The following is a 21,325-nucleotide window of genomic DNA, read 5'->3' as shown; positions in this document are numbered from 1 at the left end:
ACACACCTCTTTCACTTGGCTGGCAGCTCTTTAAGTCTTCAGTTTGTTCCTGCACAGTCTGCTTTTAAGATGAAGGCGAGTGGTCTTTCTAACAAGGGTGTGTTCCTCTTCTGCCTACCTGATCGCAGATGGGTCCTTTATATTATTTCTGAGGTTGTGGGAATTTATCACGGATTAAGAGGAATTCGATTAGGTTGCTGGTCTTCCGTTCTCGAGGCGACCAGTCTGGTTACCTTGTTCTTATCTCATTGAAAATTGGTTCCACTTCTGGGCTGAGAATAAGAAGTGGGGACTGGAAGTTCATGAATGCGCACGGGTGATGCAGTAGGGCCACAAAAGTGTCAGGGCTTCACAATTATGAATGAATTGTGTGCTATTCAAAACACAGTGTCTACATCATGCCTGGTAACTTAGACATTCTGCGAGGTCTAAGAACTAACAGAACATGTGTCACTGGGCTCAGAAATTATACTTTATTATTTGCCTCATAGAAATTGATTTGTGCAGTTGATTTGATACCTACTGTGGGCAGATCCCAATTCCTACTGCTGCGGAAGTAGGCGGTTACTTAACAACTTCATGCACTTGTGGTCCAAGACAGTAGGGAGGCAGTTAACTAGTATGCACATCTATGTGACAAAGAGAGATATCCTCTCTCTCTGGCCTCATCCTAGGGCAGTAAATACCAGGCACATTTTAAACCCTCAGCACAACACCTGTAGCCAAAAAGACAAGTTATCACTGCAAATTTAAGAAATTATAAGAATACAAATCTTTATCCCTTATGCTCTCTAGCTTCTCCCTTTTTCTACCCAGGTAATTTAGGAAGACACTCTAATTCGTTAAATTCTAAAGAGCATGCCGTTAAATATGTACTCCTCAATTCCACTTAAGATGGACCCACAAGATTTAACTTTGGTAGAGAAACTAGATAACAACACAATAGCTTTTTGCTAGTTATCCCATTCCAAACCTTCTGCACAAGGATTCTTTATTAAATTCTTCTTCAGCTTGAAGAGGAAGTAAAGGCACCTCCAATCACCAGGATTCCTTATGCCGCTACTGAGAAAAAAAAACTCCAGCTGGCACTTTCTTTTCCAAAGGGTGGGCAGATCAATCACATCTTTCCAGTGGCTGCAGACCAGCCTGCAGCAATGGATCAAGTCTTGGCATGGAATTCGAGACAGCACCTCCAGGAGGACATCTTCAGGGAGATCATGAATGCTATGCATCCCGGTGACTGCTGAAGGCTCTCTCAGGAAGGGGAAACACAAGCTGTAACAATCTGGTGAAGAAATGAAATTTAAAACACATCAGATCCGAGTTTTTCCTCAATCTGCTCCTGTTTTCCGATATTCCATTCATTTTAGCTTTTTATAATTGAAGTGAAGTGACAGAGGGCTCAGTTCACAAACATTTTCGCTCCCCTATGCAAACCTGTCATCCCTTATATTAGAATAGATCCCTAAAGAGTGGACCCATCTTCAGTAAATAACATATTTATAGGTTTGCATATATGATATCACGTTTACAAATAAAAATAAACTGTGTATTTCAGACCCTAGAAGTTTTGATATTAACATATCCTTCTGGAAATGTATCAATATATCAAATCCCACAAAAATGAACACAAAAAACCAAACATTGGTAGTTAGACAATGAATAAACAATCTCAAATCTTGTAATCTGGTTGCAGGAACATATTTGTGTTTCTCACTGTAAACTGAGCATGCACTGGAGAACACATGTACTCAACTGTACCAAAAGGGTAAATTAATGATCTTTTGGTGCAAATAATGTTTTCTATAAAATTCAGTCACACACAAAGTTCAAGCAATAACCTAATAGGACACAAAAAGAAAAAGAGGGACTGGTGTACAGCCAGGGAGAGTTAAATGGATAGGGAAAGGGGGGGTAAAAATAAAATCACTGTTGTAAATATTTATGTAGGTAGATGTTTTGAAACTGATCCTTCATGGGAGATAGAACGTGAATAATATTCCATCACAGTATGAGTCGTTTAGAAACCTAGCCAACCATTATTTTAAAAAGTGTGACATCCAGCAACAAAGATAAGATTATGTGCCTCGGTTATAAAATAATTTAGCTTTGATTCTATGTCAGAATTTAGGACAGCATTGATAGCATTTACATTAGGCTTAACTATGATCACAGCATATTCTTATAGTTTCCAGGGTTGCTATCTCATATGCTAAGACTTTAGAAAAGGAATCCTACATTTTTAGGTTTAGCCTATGACCTCTCCTACAGTGTTAGTACATGCAAACAACATATTTGTTTGGTCTACACTGTGTTACATTATAGAAAGTTACCAAGAAGTCGTTGCTAGGAGCAGTTGTTTCTTTCATAAAGGTTAGAGAGATATCAAAAATAAATATTGTGGATTGGACCATCTTAAAACAAAGGCACATGTGTTTAGAATTCTAAAGAATGCGATACTGTAAGTATGTGACCTGTTAAGGGTTTTTTCATCTTAGTACCATGAAGGGATTGTGGTTCGTAAGGCTGATTGATCTGATCAGAGGTCAAATGTCAGTTTGACTTTTTACTAATTGTTATCTATCTGTTCCTGGAAAATGGTTTTAACTTTTCTTTCACTTATTTATCACAGATAATGGTTTTTGTCAAGTGAGCTGACAAGAATTGTGAAACAAAAAGATGTAAAATGCAAGTTTGTTTTATCCAACAACATTTAAACTGCTTGTAAATAAATAGTACAACTATTTCAAAATATTACTGGAATTATGAAGTAACTTTTTTTGTACTTCGGAAGTATGATGCAAACTAAGATTTGAATGGGAGCAAAGAAAATCAGAATACTTTACTTGGTGATGTGCAAATGACAAATATTTGCAGACACTTTATTTCCAAACATTGTACACTATATAGTTTCAAAACCACATGTCAGTGATAAATTCTGTGGCCATTTCATTGTAAAACCTGCTGTGCTGCTACTTTATGCTTTAAATATGTATTTATTAAAAGTGATAGTTTTTAAACATGATTTGAGAAACGTTCCTGCTCCCCCCTTGATGACAATGCAGTTAATGAACCTAAGAGCCAAGTAAGTGGTCATGTGTATACTTTATGTGGCTAGATTTGTATTCTATATGGAGTTAATGTTTAGTTTATTAAATCAAACAAAATAGTTTTCTGTACAGCTGACTTGCTGAACTCGTGTATTTAAAGGTGCTCTCATATGTGATAAAGAAGAAAATGGCGTCTCAGTGAATTAAAATTCTTGCCCAGGATTACATAATTTGAAACTAGTTTATGGGTCAAGAGCATTATAATTAGGTCGAGGTGAATATTTAAGTCACTAGACCTAGAGGTCTAGTAACATTTTTGGGATTTTTCGAGGCCTGCAGGGCCTCCTGCTGCTTCCACTTTCCTTTCAGTTTTTCCGTCATCTATGATACTTTGACCAAGTACAATTTCCTGTGTCTACGATCAGTGTACTTCCTCCGACTGCTGCTTGTAGAGGTACTTTTTTAAAGGTTTCTTATTAATCGGGCACTCTTTAAGAGTGCATGTATTTGCAGGACTGCTCTACCCCATCCCCATCCCTCCTACCACCCCCATGTCCTTCTTGTTTTCCCTGTTCCTCCTGCTTCGTAATTGCTGCCCCCCCCCACGCCCTCTGGTGTCCTTTTTCGCACCCACACTATTGGAACAAAAAGCCATATGTCGGTCAGCACTCGCTGCGCCATAGCACTTTGTATTTATTTACTGTAAACCATCTTTAAAAACATTTAAAAAGTCAAATAGCTCGTGCAGAGCTATTTGGCTTAGTTAATATTTTTTTAAGATGTTGCACAGCATGGCACGCTGCTGGGCAACATGACTTAAAGTAAATAAAAACAAAGTGCTATGGTGCGGTCAACGCTGGGCGTTGAATGCTACTTTGTTTTTATTTACCTTGAGCCACACTGCACAGCAGCTCACACTGCTGTGCAATATTTTAAAACATTGACAACACCAGTACGTCTCATGGGGAACCTATTGGCTTAGACAATGCTTGTTATTTTTAGGAAATGAGAAGTCATTTCATACCAACACAAGGTTAAAATCTAATTGAAGGTTTTCCCAGAGTTACAGTTTCGTACAACAGGAGGCCCGTTTAAATAACATTGCAACTGCAAAGGAGCTGGAGGAATCAGCTGAAAAGGGGAGATTGCTCAGTATGATAGTTTTGTTAAAGCTACATATTGGGCCAGATGTAGGTGGCCCAATACCGGTCGGCAACGGACGGAATTACCGAATTTCGGTCGTTACCGACCGGTATTGGGCATTTGGGATGTAGGTGGTAATTCGGTATTTTAAGGAATCGGTAAATTACAGATTCCTTAAAATACCGAATCGGAAAATTACCGAATTTGCAATGTAGGGAGCAATCAAATGAGTGCTTTTCCCATTTTAGGATTCGTTATTTACCACCAACTATAAGTTGGTGGTAAATAACGAATACCTTTGAAAATGCAAATCAGTGCATTTTCAACTGTGCCATGTGGCAGACATACATGATTCAGGGGTGCAACAGGGTGTCAAAGTGACACCCTGCCACCCTTGACTGTGTTCCCGGTACTTACCGATTCGGTAATTCCCATTCATTCCTATGGGCCTGAAGGCCCATAGGGATGAATGGGAAATACAGAATCTTACCGATTCGGTAAAAAATACTGAATGATTACCTACATCCAATTTACCGATTCTAAAATACCGAATCGGTAAAATTAGGTATTTTAGAATCGGTAAATCTGGATTACCTACATCCGGCCCTTTATGTTCAAAATGTAAGGCTTATACACCAGGCCATGTAGTAATTTAAATTTTACAAAAATATATATAAAGCAAATCTTTGCAGCACAAGCGTAATGTCACTAGAAATAAAAAATACAATACCATGTAAAATAATAGAAAAATGAAATATGAACTGTAAAAAAGCAAGAACTACATTTCAACAGATGCTTAAAAATATACGATTAAAGGGAAGTATGCTAAGTTAATAATTTAGGGGATCATTACGATGGCGGTGAAACCGCCACCGGCAGTGTGCTGGCGGTCACAAAGTCCGTCCGCCACGGGTCCGCCACAGGCAATCATTACGATTAACCAACCCGCATCAACAATATGGTGGCAGTGCCTAGCATGCACCGTTCGCCATATTACGAAGCTGCATCCCCACCAACCGGTGGATGGCGGTGAAACCGCCATTCACCGGCTGGCAGGGATTGCATTTTTGGGCCCGTAGCGGCCCCCCTAGTGTTGGGGGAGGTGGGTATGTACATAGAAAGAGCGCAGTAGAAAATTCCATCTTACATGCGGCAAGCAGTCGGCCACCAAATCTGAGATGTAGGATCCCTTTCAATGAATGTATCAGGGCAAAAAGAAACTGTAGCTCTGAGGAATCTTACCTCAAAATCAAAGAGGCAATGATTCAGGGATTAAAGCAAAAACATCCCCCAATAAAAGCTCTACAGCAAGTTGAACAAAGGGCTAATAATATCAACAGCGTAGATGCCCTTTCTCAACCACTACACCACAAAGAGAGAAAAAAAGAGACAGATAACAGTCCCATCAGATTTATCATCAAATTCAATAGCCAGGCCAATGACCTGAGATGAATTCTAAAAACAGAGAATATTTTAAATATAAGGTCCTATCCTAAAAGATAAGGTAGGACATACACTCTCTATCACATACTAAGAGCGTATCTCTGAAAGATATGTTAGCACCGAGTAATCTGATGCCAAACAAAACTAACTGGCTGCAACCAAGCAAGGGCTTTCACAAATGTGGATGCTGTAAATCCTGTAAACATAGTGAAAACATTCCAGAAGTTACACTTGAACGCATTAACAAAAAATGGCAGAGTCCCAAACCAATAAACTGTGGTGCAGAACTTGTAGAATAGTGAACATCCCGACGCCATCTTTTTAACTGAAACGTGGCTTCACAATAGCTCCTGATGTGGCCTCAGCCTTACTATCTAACTATGCTAAAGTTAGAAGGGATAGAGTTGATGGGAAAGGTGGAGGAATTGCTATAATCTACAATAAATTCTATCAATGTAAACTGGAAGATTTATCTTTTCCGAGCTGTGAAGCAGCTCTATTTAAAATTAAAATGACCCCGCAAATTACCTTTTCTGGGATTCTTATCTATCGGCCTCCCAGACCATCAAGTTCCTGGGTTTCTTCACTTTCAGACTTGGTTACCCCCCCCCCCATCATCTTAAAGCGGGAAATTTCACTATTTTGGGTGATTTTAATTTACATCTCGATAAACCGGACTGCACAGTCAGCAATACATTGATCGCTGACTTTGCTGCATTAAATCTCCTGAATTGTAATACTGATCTTACGCATATTGCTGGCCACCTGCTAGATCTCATTTTTTCAAACTTACCTGATCTGCAGTGTGATCCTGCTCTTCGTATATGCTGGTCAGACCATTTTGCAGTTAAATTTTATAGTATTTTTTTGATGACTCCAAATGTAGAATACACTAGTATTCCACAGAAATCCCGGAATAAGAGTAAACTGGACATGGAAGCTTTTAATAAACATCTTGCTAATAGTACAGCTCCCATTGATAATATGTCAACCACTTTACTGAGTTCAATACACGATTGGATCTTTAATGCAGTTGAGTATTGTCTCACTTCAGCTATAAAAAAAACTACTATCATCGTCTTCCAGCTCCTTGGTTCACGGAGCAATTGAAAGTCGAAAAAAACAAATGTAAAGCTCTGGAAAGAAGTTGGAGAAGAAATTACACACAGAACGCCAAATTAAAATATAAGCAAGCGTTAAAGTACTATCAAGCACTTTGTAAATCAGCTAGGAAGGACTATGGGCCAGATTCATCAAGCTTAAATCCGCTCGCAAAGGGCCAGATTCTAAGAATCTGGCCCTTTGCGAGCGGTATTTTTGCATTTGGGATGCATCATCCCAAATGTAAAAATCGCTAATTAAGAATTCGCTAAATTGCGATTTTTTTGCATTTAGGGAATCTCAAATTGAGATTCCTTAAATGCAATGCTTGAAAGTGAAAAAAATAGCGAATTCGCTATTAGGGCACGCAAATTACCATGAAGTACATCTTCGTGGTAATTTGCAAAAACTTTGAAGAATGCTCTAAAGTGCATTTTTCGAAGTTTCATGTTGCGCACACACATCCCCTAAGGGCATGTGTGTGCGCAACATATGTGCACACATCAATTTCAGGGGTGCAACAGGGTGTCCTTTGGACATCCCTGCACCCATGAAATCGCAATCTCAATTTACGAATCGCTAATTGCGATTAGCAAATTGAGATTGTCTTCCCATTCATTCCTATGGGCCTCTAGGCCCATAGGAATGAATGGAGAGATATTTCTTAATTGCGAGTCGCAATTTGCGAGTCGCAATTAAGGAATTATTAGAAATCGCTATTTTTGTAGTGATTTCTTGATGCATAGCATTTTGCTATTCCTTAATTGCGATTCGGTATTTTTCGCTATTAAGGAATAGCAAAATGTGTTCTTGATGAATCTGGGGGTAATTGTCTTCCACTATTTCTAAAGCCCAGAACTGTTCGCATACTCTGTTTTCTATGTCGAAAAAACTCGCTGGTTCTGATACGCAGTCTTTGTCTCCGACTTTAACTGAACAACAATGTGATAGTTAACTTCTTCATGAACAAAGTCGAGCAAATACATTCTTCATTGAAAAATACTCAGTCAGCGACATCTGCTATGCCTCTTTTTACGCCTGAGTCTGCCCATACGGTGGAGGAATCCACCAGATTAGATACTTGGGCACTCTTTGACATTGATTCTTTTAAGAAGACTTTGAAAAGTGTCAAATCTGGCTCCCCTTGTGGTCTTATCCCTGTATCTGTTTTGTAGCAGATAGCATTACCTTTTCTTATGATAATTATGCAGCTACTCAATGCCTCTATTCAAGAAGCTATTGTATTGTATTGTATTGTATTGTATCTATGCTTGTATAGCGCTACTGCCACCCTATGGGTATCCTGGCGCTTCAGATATCAAACACTTGGTCAGCTAGATGGTAACTAGAAGGATGGAGCGTGGATCAGAGTTTCGGAAATAGCCAGGTTTTCAGGATTTTCCTGAATTCGGTTAGTGATGCACTCTGTCTGATCGTTTGTGGCAGCTTGTTCCATAACTGTGCCCCTACCAGGCTGAAGGCCCTCCCCCCCATCCAAGAGCGTTTAAATTTTGTGACTGCCAGCAAACCGGTACCCGAGGACCGGAGCTGTCTCTGAGGAAGGTACAAGGAGAATCTTTCCTGTAGTGGAATTGGGCCCATCTCATGTGAGGCTCTAAACACCTGGCAAAGTGACTTGAAAAGAACCCTTTCCCTGATTGGTAACCAGTGAAGCTGTCTCAGTGCAGAAGTGGAGGACGAGTCGCGTCGCAGACTCAGCACTAGTTTTGACGCTGCAGACTGGACTCTTTGCAGCCCCTGAAGGATGTATTGGGGGGCTCCTAAATATAGGGAATTACAATAGTCCAGTCTGCTCAACACTGTGCTGCTCACTACCAAAGAGCGCAAATCTCTTGGTAGGATGGGGAGAATTCGACATAACAGGCGTAACAAGCCAAAGCAAACATTAGCTGTCTTAGTTGCCTGTGATTCCATCTGGAGGTTCTTATCTATTAGGACCCCCAGATTCCACACCGTATTGGCCGGGATCAATGGATCCTCCTCCGGAGTGAGTCTAAACTCCAACAGAGAGTATGTGGACGGCCTTGCAGGAGAGCAGTAGAGCACCTCAGTTTTTCCGCATTGAGCTGCAAAGAGTTCTTCTGCAGCCAATCAAGTCTGGCGCATACACTCTTGAAAGTGCTCCAAGGAAACAGCCTGTTCTCCTTCCAAGGAAAAAGCCAGCTGCGTATCGTCCGCATAGTTGACCAAGTCAACCCCGAACGATTTAATAATAGGAAATAGTGGCTGCAGGTAAGCATTAAAAAGAATAGGGCTGATGGAAGATCCCTGGGGCACCCCATGAGTAACCGATGTCTTACAGGAGGTAAATGGTGCCATGGAGACTGTCTGTTCTCTTCCTATCAGATAAGAATGTAGCCATTGCAAGGCGCTGCCCCTAACCCCCATCCTTTCCAGTCTCTCTAAGAGGATTGGGTGGCTTACCGTGTCAAACGTGGCCGACATATCAAGAAGTACCAATATTGCACCATTCCCATTGTCAGCCCGCATTCGTAAGTTGTCCATCATAGTCAAGAGGGCGGACTCCGTCCCGTGCCCCGGCCGAAACCCAAACTGATCCTTGTCCAACAGCTGGTGTTCCTCAAAAAAGTTGGATAAGGACCTGCTTACAGCCCTTTCCAAGATTTTAATAGGGAAAGGGAGCAGAGAGATTGGGCGGAAATTGACCGGGTTTGTGGGGTCCAAGGAAGGTTTTTTAATCAGTGGTGTCACCACTGCCTGCTTCCATTCCCCCGGTACGGTGCCTTCTTCCAGGGACTGGTTGCATATCTGTCTAAGCCAGGGGAGAGTCACGTGGACATAGGTTTTCCATATTTTCTGTGGCAAAGGGTCAGAGGGAAATCCTGAGGATATACTTTGCGCTACATCATTAAAGGCGGCGTCAGAGAGAGCCTGAAAACTATCAAGGGTGTGTCGCTGGCTTGGGGCCCCCTCCCTCTCCTGTGAGATGGGGATCTGGGTGTTGGTGTTATACACCCCGAGCGAGCTAACAATCTTCCCCACTTTATCCAGGAAATGCGAGGCAATATCATCGCATAATTCCTGGGAGGCCACCACTTTATTGCTCAGACATGTTGGAGCTGATAGATCTCTGACTATCTTAAAAAGTTATCTGGTTCTATTAGAGGCATGTGAAATAGAGTTGGCATAGAAATGGGCCTTACAGTCTAAAATCCGTTGCTTATACACAATCTGTGCTGCCCTCAGCTCTAGCCTATCCCCCTCCGAATAACCCTTCCTCCATTTCCTTTCCGCCTTTTTGCACAGCAAGCGTAGGTGTCTCAATTCGTCATTATACCATGGTGCTGATAGTTTATTTCTTATTCTGATTTTTTTTATCGGGATTACTTGATCAAAAGCATCCACAATATAGTTCTGATAGGTGTAGTAATTTGCCTCAACTGAGGCGGAGGCACAGAAGAGGTTGTCTTTAGGTAGAATTAATGTGGCACCTAACCTACCCAGCTTCGCCCATTCCCTTCTGACCCGATAAGCCACAGATATCTTGGCTTGTCCCATCTGTTCTAAGAGAGAGATTTGAAATTAAACTAGATGATGGTCTGTCCAGTTTTGAGGTACAACACTTAATACCTCCGTTTCCATGCCATTGGCAAAAAGCAGGTCAAGTATGTGACCTCCTTGATGGGTCGGGAGTTTGACTAGCTGTTGAAGGCTCAAGTTAGCACAGGTGTGCGTCAATTCTCTCAAATGGATACCCAGAGAGGCATTCTCCCACAAGTTAAAGTCACCAAGGATGATCATTCTGGTCTGGTCTTTGCCTCGTCAGAATGGAAACATGCCATGGTTCTCCCCCTTTTAAAGAAAGCCAATGCTGACCCAACTCAGCCATCTCACTATAGGCCGATTTCTTTGCTTCCAACCTACTCTAAAATTTTGGAAAAGCATGTTAACTTGCAATTAACCCAATTTGTCGAATCTGCTGACTTTCTGCACTCCTCTTAATCCGGCTTTAGGGCCGCCTTTTCAACTGAAACTACTCTTCTTGGAGTAACAGAAATGCTAAGACAGCGACTGGATTTGGGGCACACCGTGGCTCTTATACTACTCGACTTGAGCGCCGCATTTTACACGGTGTCCCATACTGTGTTAATTAAGTCCTTGCACTCCCTTAGCATCACCGGTTCAGCGCTCGACTGGCTTGCATCTTTTTTAACTAAACGGACATTTCAAGTGTTCTCATCTAGAGCCAGCTCTAAAATACACACCTCTTCTTATGGGGTACCCCAAGGTTCAATCCTAAGTCCTCTCCTGTTCAACTTGTATGTTAAACCTTTGGCGACTATTGCAGAAGTTGAGCCTTTTTTCCTATGCAGATGATACCCAAATCATCTTTTCCGTATCTATGGATAGGATGCCTGGACCATCAGCTCTTCAGGTTGGCCAGCAAAACATTGCATCTTGGATGGAAATAAATCTACTCAAGCTTAACAGCGAGAAAACTGAGTTCCTAATTTTCTGAAAAAATACAAATCTTTGGGGCCCCCAGTACTGGCCTAGTGAAATGGGTGCTCTACCTCAGCCCACTGATCATGTCCGTAATTTGGGAGTCATCATTGATGACAAATTATCTATGAAGCAGCAGGTAGTAAAAGTGGCAGCAACTTGTTTCACCATTTTAAAATGGTTGAAAAATATTATCTGGATGCTCCCGGTCTCCACTCAAAAAAACGTAGTCCAGGCACTTGTGACATCCAGAATGGACTACGGTAACATCCTTTATTTGGGCTCAAATAAGGATGTCATGAGGAGGCTGCAGGTAGTACAGAATTCTGCTGCCAGGCTGCTCTGTCAGCTTTCTAAAACATCTACCACCTCCAGTGTTTTGCGTAACCTTCATTGGCTCAGGATTGAAACCACGTTAAGTTTAAGGCCCTGAGCTACATGTATAAAATCAAGGCTGGCTCTGCTCCTAAATACTTGTAAACCTTAGTTCAACCTTACCAACCGTCCCGTCTATTACGATCGACCACTCAGGGAAAATTCCTGGTGCCGAGAATTAAACTTTCCAGAATGGGAGGTCGCTCATTTGCTTGCCTTGGCCTATCCATGTGGAACTCTCTTCCTATCGCACTTCGTAATGAAACTTCTTACATGAATTTTCGGAAACTTTTAAAAACGTGGTTATTTAACCAATAGTTTGCGTCCTTCTGCAGTCTTCTTTCCTTTTGCCCTCTGTCAGGTTTAGCGCTGGGAAACCGTTTTTGGGTAGCTGTGCACTATACAAAATTAATTTAACATAACATAGTATACGCCTTTATATGCCTATGCAGGAAGTGTTATATTGGCTCAACAACCTTTCTGGTAAAAATAAATGCATTCTAGAACACTGATGAGCCATCGCTAACAATGATCGCAACAATTGTAATGCAAAACATTTCCGGGAAGTACACCAGGGGTATTGGACCAAGGCCAAATATTTTGGTATGGATTCAGTACAAAAGCATCCAAGACGTGGAGACCGCCTCTCCACCCTGCGCAGACTAGAATCTCGATTTATCTTACAAGCAGGCTGATGAGGAACTACATTCACATTTATAGATAACCCCCCTTATTGATAAAAAATGACGAGGAACTAGTCACATAAATAGAAACTATGATCCTCCCTAACATATATCCTATGGGTCTTTTTTATTGAATTTGTTCACGGTTGCTGTAAAACATATTGTATAAGTTATTGATGTATAGTGTAATAATAATGTATTGACACCACTAATCGATTTGCAATACAAAACTTAGTTTTGAACTATGAACTAATTGACCTATATCTTCCAAATAAAGGTAAGTGCAGAAAACAAAGAGTGTTGAAGTTTTCTGAGTTAGCCACTGGTTATAATTAAGAGCACGGAGTACAAGGATGTTCTTCGCAACAATCAACTCTCCCTTCAGAACAACTGACAGCAGTAGGACACGTTTTTTATCAGGATTGTATAATACTATAATACAATATTAAAATAATGATTGCACGTACTAGAGCATGATTCCAAGGGCTTCCAGACATAAGAATAAGGTTGTTGATCTATTCATTTTGATAATGAATTGAATTGTTGGCAATTCATAGAGGTGATATGAAAACATCACCTAGGGTACTACACCTGTATGTCTGTCAGAAATGTGATCATATACTTGTATTAGAAGAATATTTGACAATGTGTGAGGCATAGCAGGTCTGGAGCATAACTAAATTAAGTTAATTGAAAATCAGATAACAGTGTCCATGTTTTCAAAAATAAAATCAACAGAAAAGGTCTAACAGGTGTATAAAATTGAAAAGATAACAATGAGTCCAAGGGTGTCAAACAAGTACAAACAAACTACTCTGTGTTAATTTAAAATTGTACAGAAATATGTAAAGTTTGACGTTCCTTTTTTTCTTTTTTAAATTTTAAATTTACTCACAGTAATAGCTTCCAAGTGCACTTTCCTTTATGTCTACACATTGTCGCGTCCTGTGTGACGTATTTAAAAAGGCTACAGGACTGGGACCTATGCACGCCTTGACTACCTATTAGGTTTGAAAGAAGTTAGCGGAGCAGTTAGGGAAGTGGAACTCGAACCAGCGGCACTCTCTGACCACGATACAGTGAGGGACACAATACAGCTACCACCACAAAGGAAACACATAGGGAATTGGCGCTTGAGAGACAGTATGCTCCATAGGCTACCGTGAAGAAGCAACTTACTCCACACTATGGCAGGCCCTGAAAGAGGTAGTCTGAGGAGAGCTTATGGCCATATCTTACCAACGGTCGACGCTGAGAAGGCGTTTGACCGAGTAGACTAGGGATATCTGGCAAAAACACTGTCCCACGTTGGTTTGAGGAGCGCTTCAGATCCTGGATAGGGAGATGTTATAGCTCTCCTACAGCTTCGAATAGGGTGAATGGTGTCTCTTCCCATCCTTCCTCTCTATTCAACGAGGCACCAGACAGGAGTGCCCGTTGTCGCCCCTCCTGTTTGCCCTATACCTAGAGCCGTTGGCCCAAAGAGTTAGGGATAATCCTAACATCAAGGGCATTCCGTTCGGGTGGGGGGGCGTGGGGGGGGTTGACCACTCAATAAGTTTATATGCCATCGATATAGCATCTCTTGAGTAGCCCGAGAGATCACTGTCAGCTTTTTTAGAAGAATTGGAGGCACACCTAGGAGCTCGGCGAAAGGGGGAAAGTGCTTTACAGTGGCTCAAGCGCTTGAATCAATTCCATACCTGGGGATAGAGTTGGACCCCAACATTAAGCAAACGGTCATGTTGAATTATGCCAAACTGACCCGACAGATTAGGAAGGAGTTGAATCGTTGGAGACACCATCGCCTTTCACTCCTAGGCCGTATAGCAGCCATCAAAATGTCAATCCTACCTAAAGCACTATACTTGTTCCAAACACTTCCGGTCTCTCCGCCTAAAGGAACAATTGCGTCTTTACAAAAAGACATTCTCCACTTTGTCTGGGTGGGCATACAACCGCGTATGCACCGGGATTTGGGCTACCTGACCCCGGAAGATGAGGTGCTGGGGATTCCAAATCTCATTGACTACTTTCGGGCAGCTCGGATGAGATATTAGGTGGAATGGAGCAGAGAGGAATCAGAAAAACGATGGTTGTTCAAAGATAGGGCTATAGCGGGACTCTCGCTGTGGAAGGTACCCTTTTTATAGAAAGCAAACAGGCCGCAGAGTCTACTACGGTCACCCACCACAAAATCAGAGAAGGAGGTGTGGGAAAGGGTGGGCAGAAAACGAGAATTGATGACGTTCCCCTCCCTGATGACGCCACTGTTTGAAAACAAGGAATTCTCCCCGGGAACTGAGAGTAAGGCGTTTGCGGTATGGCAAGCCAAACCCTGCAAGGCGGCGGGACACATCTTTGATTTAGAGGGGATTATACCATTCACACAACTACGTCAATATTACACACTGCCGAATGACCATCAAGGAGATTTATGTGAGTCCCCATCAACAGAACTGGAATTGCAACGTACAACACGAAGATGTCACAATGCACCCTGATTGCGCTGACTGTATTAAATGGATGACTGTTATGTATGATGAAATAGGCCAATAATCTCTTGATCATTTACGTGATTTGTTATTGTTCAAATTCAATAAAAATATTTTTTTTTTTAAAGATTACACACTGCCGGAGACAGCACGGTTCTGATATTTGCAATTGCGGCACTGGTTGCTCCAACCTTATATACACCCACAAGTCAGTAGAAAATTGACAAGATATGAAAAATGGTTAGTCACAAAGAGCAATGATAAGAAATTGATCTCTGAACTCTATGCCATGCTTCGCCTGCCTGCTCCTCCGCAACCCACACCTAGTGAGAAACGTTGGGCTAGGGGTATAGGGAGGGACCTATCAAGTAAGGAATGGGAAGAAATATATCACAGGGCCAGGCACACAGTGAGAAACGCATCCAGTACTGAGACCGGCACCAAAATAGTAACGTTTTGGTACCCGACGCCAATGAAGCTTAACATAGGGAATCCAGAGCGAAGTCCCACATGCTGGCGGGGATGTAGGGAGGATGTTACCCTGTTAGACATACTGTGGGAGTGCCGCACATTAGCATCTTCCTGGCCCAAGAAATTAGACGAGATTGACCAGCAGTTTGACATGCAGATCCCGAGATTTCCGGGTTAATAATACTAGGACTGCCCAACCCACTGACCTTTCCCTTAAAAATCTCCCAAGGGGGGACAGATGGGTATAGCATTGGGGGACGCACTCCAGAACATTTTTTGTACTGGGGGACGCTAACAACGCCAAACTATCTGGGATGGCTCCATAGATTATGGTACGCTCTAGGAATGGAACCAATGAGTGCTACTTTGGCAAACTCTAAAGACACATTTAAGGACGTATGGAAGCCATTCCTCATTCTCCTAGCAATGAAATTTAACGAAATTACAAGCCCAAAATACCTTCGCTTTCTCAGACTAACAAGCACAGACTATGTCCCACAACACACACTGACACCCATCTTCGATACATCTCTGTGTACCCGGCTATAGTGATATTTAGAAATGTGAATACCGGGGTTCGGGGAAGGGAGGATATGGTGAGGGAAAACTGTTTAAACGTTTGTTCTTTGGGTGGGGGGTTCATAATTACAGTATCTACAATTTACATGGCAACACATATTATCCGACGAATATTTTGTTATGTAACCACAGCTAAACATTGCTATAGATGATGTAATGTACAAATGCTACATTCAGCGACATGTGATGTAACTAAAGCAACTGTGAACAAAGCGATCATAATAATGAAAAGATTTAAACCTAAAAAGACTACAGGAAGAATCTATGGTCATGTGACCAAGACCTTGTGTGAGGTCCAAATGCATTTTTTTTCTTCTGCCCGATTACAACCTCATTGAAACAAACCAAATGGAGTGGCTTCCCCTTTGACCGAAATTGGGACGAGTGTGTTGATATATATATATATATATATATATATATATATCTATATATATGAGAGAGAGAGAGAGAGAGAGAGAGAGAGAGAGTGTGAGCAGATTTGGGAAAACGTGAGCTACTGAGAGAGAACCCTGTTCTTACTCTTATTTTTTACACATACATCTAAAGAACAATGGTAACTTTCACTGAAAATTATGGAGCACGTAGAATATTTTTTACTTAAAAAGCTTTATTGCTTTTTGCCTGAAGAAAACAGGAAACAAAAATAAAAAAGACAGCATTCAAATCTGTTGTATATGTATGTAGTGGATGCAAAAAATGCAGTAGATACAACATAAGCAGTTGTTACTACCTAACAGAAATTAAAATATTAAAAAGAAATAAAAGAGGACAGGCATCCAGATATCAATCAGTGGAGCTACACCCATTGACTTACTTCAGCGTATCTTGTATAATCTGTGAGATGTGTGGCAAGCATGAGAGTATGAGAGACATAAGATCAATCAGAAAAGGAGAAAAAGAAAACATTACGTAAATGTTATGAATGTTATTGATCACATCCTGCAGGTAAGGACTGTTGAAAAACTGTTACTTTACCGGTATTGCAGTTTAATATGAGCAAGGCATCTTGAGTTGTTGAAGGGCTGTTTGTGCCAGGTTATCAGGAGACTACATTTCTGGGCTTAGTGCCTGATTAGGAGTTTGGCCGTGTGCGAGCAGAGCGACACGCCACTGCCCCGCTCCCACACCGCCAAACTCCTTCGCTGAATGCCCGTCGGATTACAACTGGTCCTGTGATGGCTGGTCCATATCGCTGCATTTCAAAGGCTAATGGGAGAGCCTAAGAATGGCAGTGCTCTGGGACAGCCACAGCACGTTCCAGCACAGCATGGACTGTAAATTCCATGTTGTGATGGAACAAGGGGTGCATGCAGACAGGTAGAACACCATGTGTCCCCCTACATGCATCTCCAGCCTTTGAGGCAACAAGGCTGGAGATGCCTTTGAGACAACAATGCAATCATTCACCCCCAGTCACAAAGATCTGGGTTTAATCCATTCATTCTTTTGCTCACCATGCCACCTGTGACTGGGGGTGAATGTTTGCATTGTTCAGCATTCCGTCCATCATTTGTTCCTTTTGCTTTTGTCGTCCTAAGTGGGAAGGGTATTCCCAAACGTGGGTCCCGTGCTCACTGTGACACTGGATTCAAGCTAGCCTGGCTGATATGGGGTGATGCCCCGAAACCAGCCCCAGGATGCTTGTTTCCAGACCAGGGAGGACCTCTCTTGGCAGTTTAGGCTGGACTGGACTGCTCCAATGAGGAACAGGGTCAAGACTGATTTGCCTATGGCTGGGTCCAAACTGGGGTGGCGTGGTGAGCAAAATAATGATGGATTAAACACAGACCTTTGTGACTGGGGGTGAATGTTTGCATTGTTCAGCATTCCATCAATCATTTGTTCCTTCTGCTTTTGTTGCCCTAAGTTGGAAGGGTATGCCCAGACGTGTGACCTGTGCTCACTGAGCCACTGGATTTAAGCTAGCCTGGCTAATGAGGGGTGATGCCCCGAAACCGGTCCCAGGATGCTTGTTTCGTTTGGAGGGAGGACCTGGCTTGTGGTTCGGCTGGACTGACCCCATGAGGAACAGGGCAACGACTAATTTGCAAATGGCTGGGGCCAAACTGGGGAGGCATGATGAGCAAACGAACAATGGATTATACCCAGATCTTTGTGACTGGGGTCAATATTTTCATTATTCAGCATTCCGTCCATCATTTGTTCCTTTTGCTTTTGTCGCCCTAAGTGGGAAGGGTATGCCCAGACGTGGGTCCCGTGCTCTCTGCGCCAATGGATTTAACCTAGCCTGGCTGATGAGAGGTGATGCCTCGAAACCGGTCCCAGGATGCTTCCTTCCGTGGCAGGGAGGACCTGGCTTGGCAGTTTGGGCTGGACTGTTCCCATAAAGGAACAGGGTAAAGACTGATTTGCATATGGCTGGGTCCAAACTGGGGTGGCGTGGTGAGCAAAACAACGATGGATTAAACTCAGATCTTTGTAACTGGGGGTGAATGTTTGCATTGTTCAGCATTGCGTATATCATTTGTTCCTTTTGCTTAAGTTTTTGAAAGCAGTTTTGTGGTTGTGGGGAATAAAGTGTTCTCTATTTAATTCGAAAAGTGTTTATTTTTTAATCTGACAATTGATGCCGCCCACATTGGTAGGGAGCTTGCATATTGATTTTATTTAGGGAGATCTGTGCTTTTCCCCTCTCCAAAGGAAAAGATTTAGGAGTTTATCTAGGTTCTAGAAAAATCATTTAGACAGATCGACGGCATGCTTATCAGGTAGTTGGCAATTGCAGAGACATCATTTCATGATAGTTCCATGGTAGACCAGTTTTCAAACAAACCAGATATTTTTAAGTTTTTTTCTTAAATAGGACTCACTAATTCTACAAGACATTGAATTCTACAATCAATATTTTACAAAACCAGTTTGCCAGGTTGGTCAAGCCCAGGGTATCACATGTACACAAAATAATTAGTGGTCTGACTTGTGATTTGAAACTAAAATGTCCTCTTCCACTGTCCCCACTAAAATGTCATCAGCATAGACAGCTGCTTTAATTGTTATATTACAAAAATGAATGCCAGAAGTTTCTGAAGGGTTTCCTAATAGTTAGAAGTAGATGTTCAATAACTAATAAAAAGAAAGCCTGGGATAGGGGGCATCGTCGTCTAGTACCTTGCTCAAGAGAGATGAAAGTAGAAGTAATGCCACTAAAATTAACTCTGGCTACTGGATTAGTAACTTTGCTGAAGGTCCTTTCTACACCTAGAGCATTTGCAACTGTTTTTTTCTCTAATATGTAACAGAAATCTAGAGTTGTTTCTTGAAAGTCTTAAGAAACCAGCTTTGCCAGTTCCTTGAGATTAGTGTCCATTCTGTCTGAAAGTACTTTTGCATACATTTTGCAGTCTGAGTTTATAAGGCAGAAGTGGCTGTTGTTTTCAGTATATCCTTATCCTCCTTTGGAACTGCTGTTGAGCCCCTGATCACACCTGAAGACTCAAAGTGTTGGTAAAGTTCCAGCAGCAGGACACTGATGAAGCAGCAAAAGGTTTTATAAAATTGGGCAATAGACCTCTCTGTGCAAGGCACTTTTCAACTTTTACAATTTTTGATGACTTTCAGGATTTCATAGTCACTAACTGGATTATAAACATGATTGTATTCTAGTTCTGCTGAACGTGGAATGTATAGATTTTCAATGTATTTGTTTCACACATCTCTGCTTTTATTAATAACATTTTTGGAATGTACTTCACTGTCAAACATTTTTAAAAGATCAGCTATTTATTGGGGTTTAGTGTGAATTGTGTTCAGTTTATCTCCAACCCAGGTGATTCTGAATTTAATCTACTTACATTTTAATTAAGAGGCTAGCATTTTGCCAGATCTATCTGATACACAAAGTGTTAGAAGTTGCTGTTTGGGTATCCAAATTCCCGCCCCTCAGCCTAAACTTTTATTGTATTCATAGTTTTTTCTTATTTAGTGAGTCTAAAAGGTACTACTTTTGAACTGTCTATGACAAATTTCCATCTATTTTATATTTTTTTCTAGAGCTTCAAATGTATTGTTTGCTTCTCTGTTCATTTTTTATCTTGATCTTGAACATCACTGATATCAGCTATAAATGTATCACATATGACTTGGGGGGGATAGGTCGGAATTAGAATTTTCTGAGAAATAGTCAGCATTTACTTGTATGATAGTAGTTATTGTCCAGTAGGTTTCAAATTTATCCTCAAACATTCGGATCCTGATTGAGTTAAAAAAACATGTCAGTGCCAAAGTGATCAGAGGCTAGTTTTGTCTCAATCTGTGAGTCTGCTGTGATGTGTAGGTGGTTGCTGTAGATCAGATGTAATCAATTCAGGAGTGTCATTGGTGTAAGGAGAAACAGAATGCATAATCCTTTGTTTTGGGGTATGGTAACCTCCACTCACCTTTAAAATCAAATCTCTCACATAGTAGTTTTTGCATAGTGTTGTGTGCTCTAGCTGACCTCATTGAACCCGGACAGGGAGGGACGCGTAGTAGCAGCACGCGTCGTCCTACAAGTATCTACTAAGGACTCCATTTGCTGGGATACATCCTGTTCCTGACAACAAAGCACCGCCTTTGTTCCGTCGTGTCTAATAGAAAAAGTGAATCAGGTATACACCTCCTTGCAGAAAACGCAGACTCCATCAAAAGTCGAGCCTGATCCATTAGCGCCAGACCCTCCCTTTTCTCCTACTTGCCTCACACTGAGTACCCGACTGGATCCAGTGTGAGTACCTTTTCTCTTCTTTTTGTCACCCAACCGGTGTTTGCACATCACATGGCTGCGCTTATCAAGTGTTTCTGTTCCAGATGTCCCTATACCACTAGGCCCTGAAGAGACCCTAAATTCTTCGAAGGGTTGAAACGCCGTCGACTTTAGAAAGAACAAATCATTTTTTCAGCACTGACCATTGTTTACAGTGTTGTTAATTATTGTCCAAAAAATGAATGATCGTTTGTTGAAAATAATGGAAACCTGTGACAGGGTGGGTCCGGGGTGGCCTGAGTCACCTGTCTCCCCTCTTTTTGTGCAGCATACCGACGCCTGGAGGAGCGCGGAAGACTCAGACGGTCTGGATCACGAGGAGGCTGGAGAGTCCTGCTTCTTTAATTGGGCGGAGCTGGACAGAGAAGACGTCACCACATACGCCCCCTTTGAGCAGGTAAAAGCCGCCCCCGACACCACACAGGTGTGTTACACACCCGGAGGTGAAGACGGAGAGGCGGACGGTTGGAGAGGCGAGGACGAAGGCGAGAGGAGCACGAAGACGGAGGAGAGACGAGAGCAAAGGAGCGAGGGAGGCATCGGAGCAGAGCGGAGCCGGGAAAACAAAGAACATCTGAGACCCGAGGCCGAAGCAAGAGTGGGAGAACGGAGGAGAAGCGCGGAGGCGAACCCAGACGAGGAGAGGGAAGGACGCGCGGAGGGTCGACATCGGAAGGGAGAAACCGACAAGCCAGGAGGCCACCAGGAAGGCGCTTCGCCCAGCCACACTTCAACAAG

General features: G+C 42.1%; 1 protein-coding gene across 1 annotated transcript in view; it reads right to left on the bottom strand.

The window, feature by feature from the left end:
• Window positions 1–21,325, bottom strand: part of LOC144754442 (F-box only protein 44-like) — a 236,982-nt gene that overhangs the window by 197,074 nt on the left and 18,583 nt on the right. The window contains exon 2 of the mRNA XM_078642218.1: window positions 974–1,285. Within this exon, the coding sequence (XP_078498344.1) occupies window positions 974–1,232 (259 nt within the window). The 5' untranslated portion in view covers window positions 1,233–1,285. The remainder of the gene's footprint in view (window positions 1–973; window positions 1,286–21,325) is intronic.

The sequence above is a fragment of the Lissotriton helveticus genome, chromosome 5_1 (genome assembly GCF_964261635.1).
Source record: "Lissotriton helveticus chromosome 5_1, aLisHel1.1, whole genome shotgun sequence".
Lineage (NCBI taxonomy): Eukaryota > Metazoa > Chordata > Amphibia > Caudata > Salamandridae > Lissotriton > Lissotriton helveticus.
The sequence above is the reverse complement of the archived record's forward strand: the minus strand, read 5'-3'. Positions and strand labels throughout refer to the sequence as shown.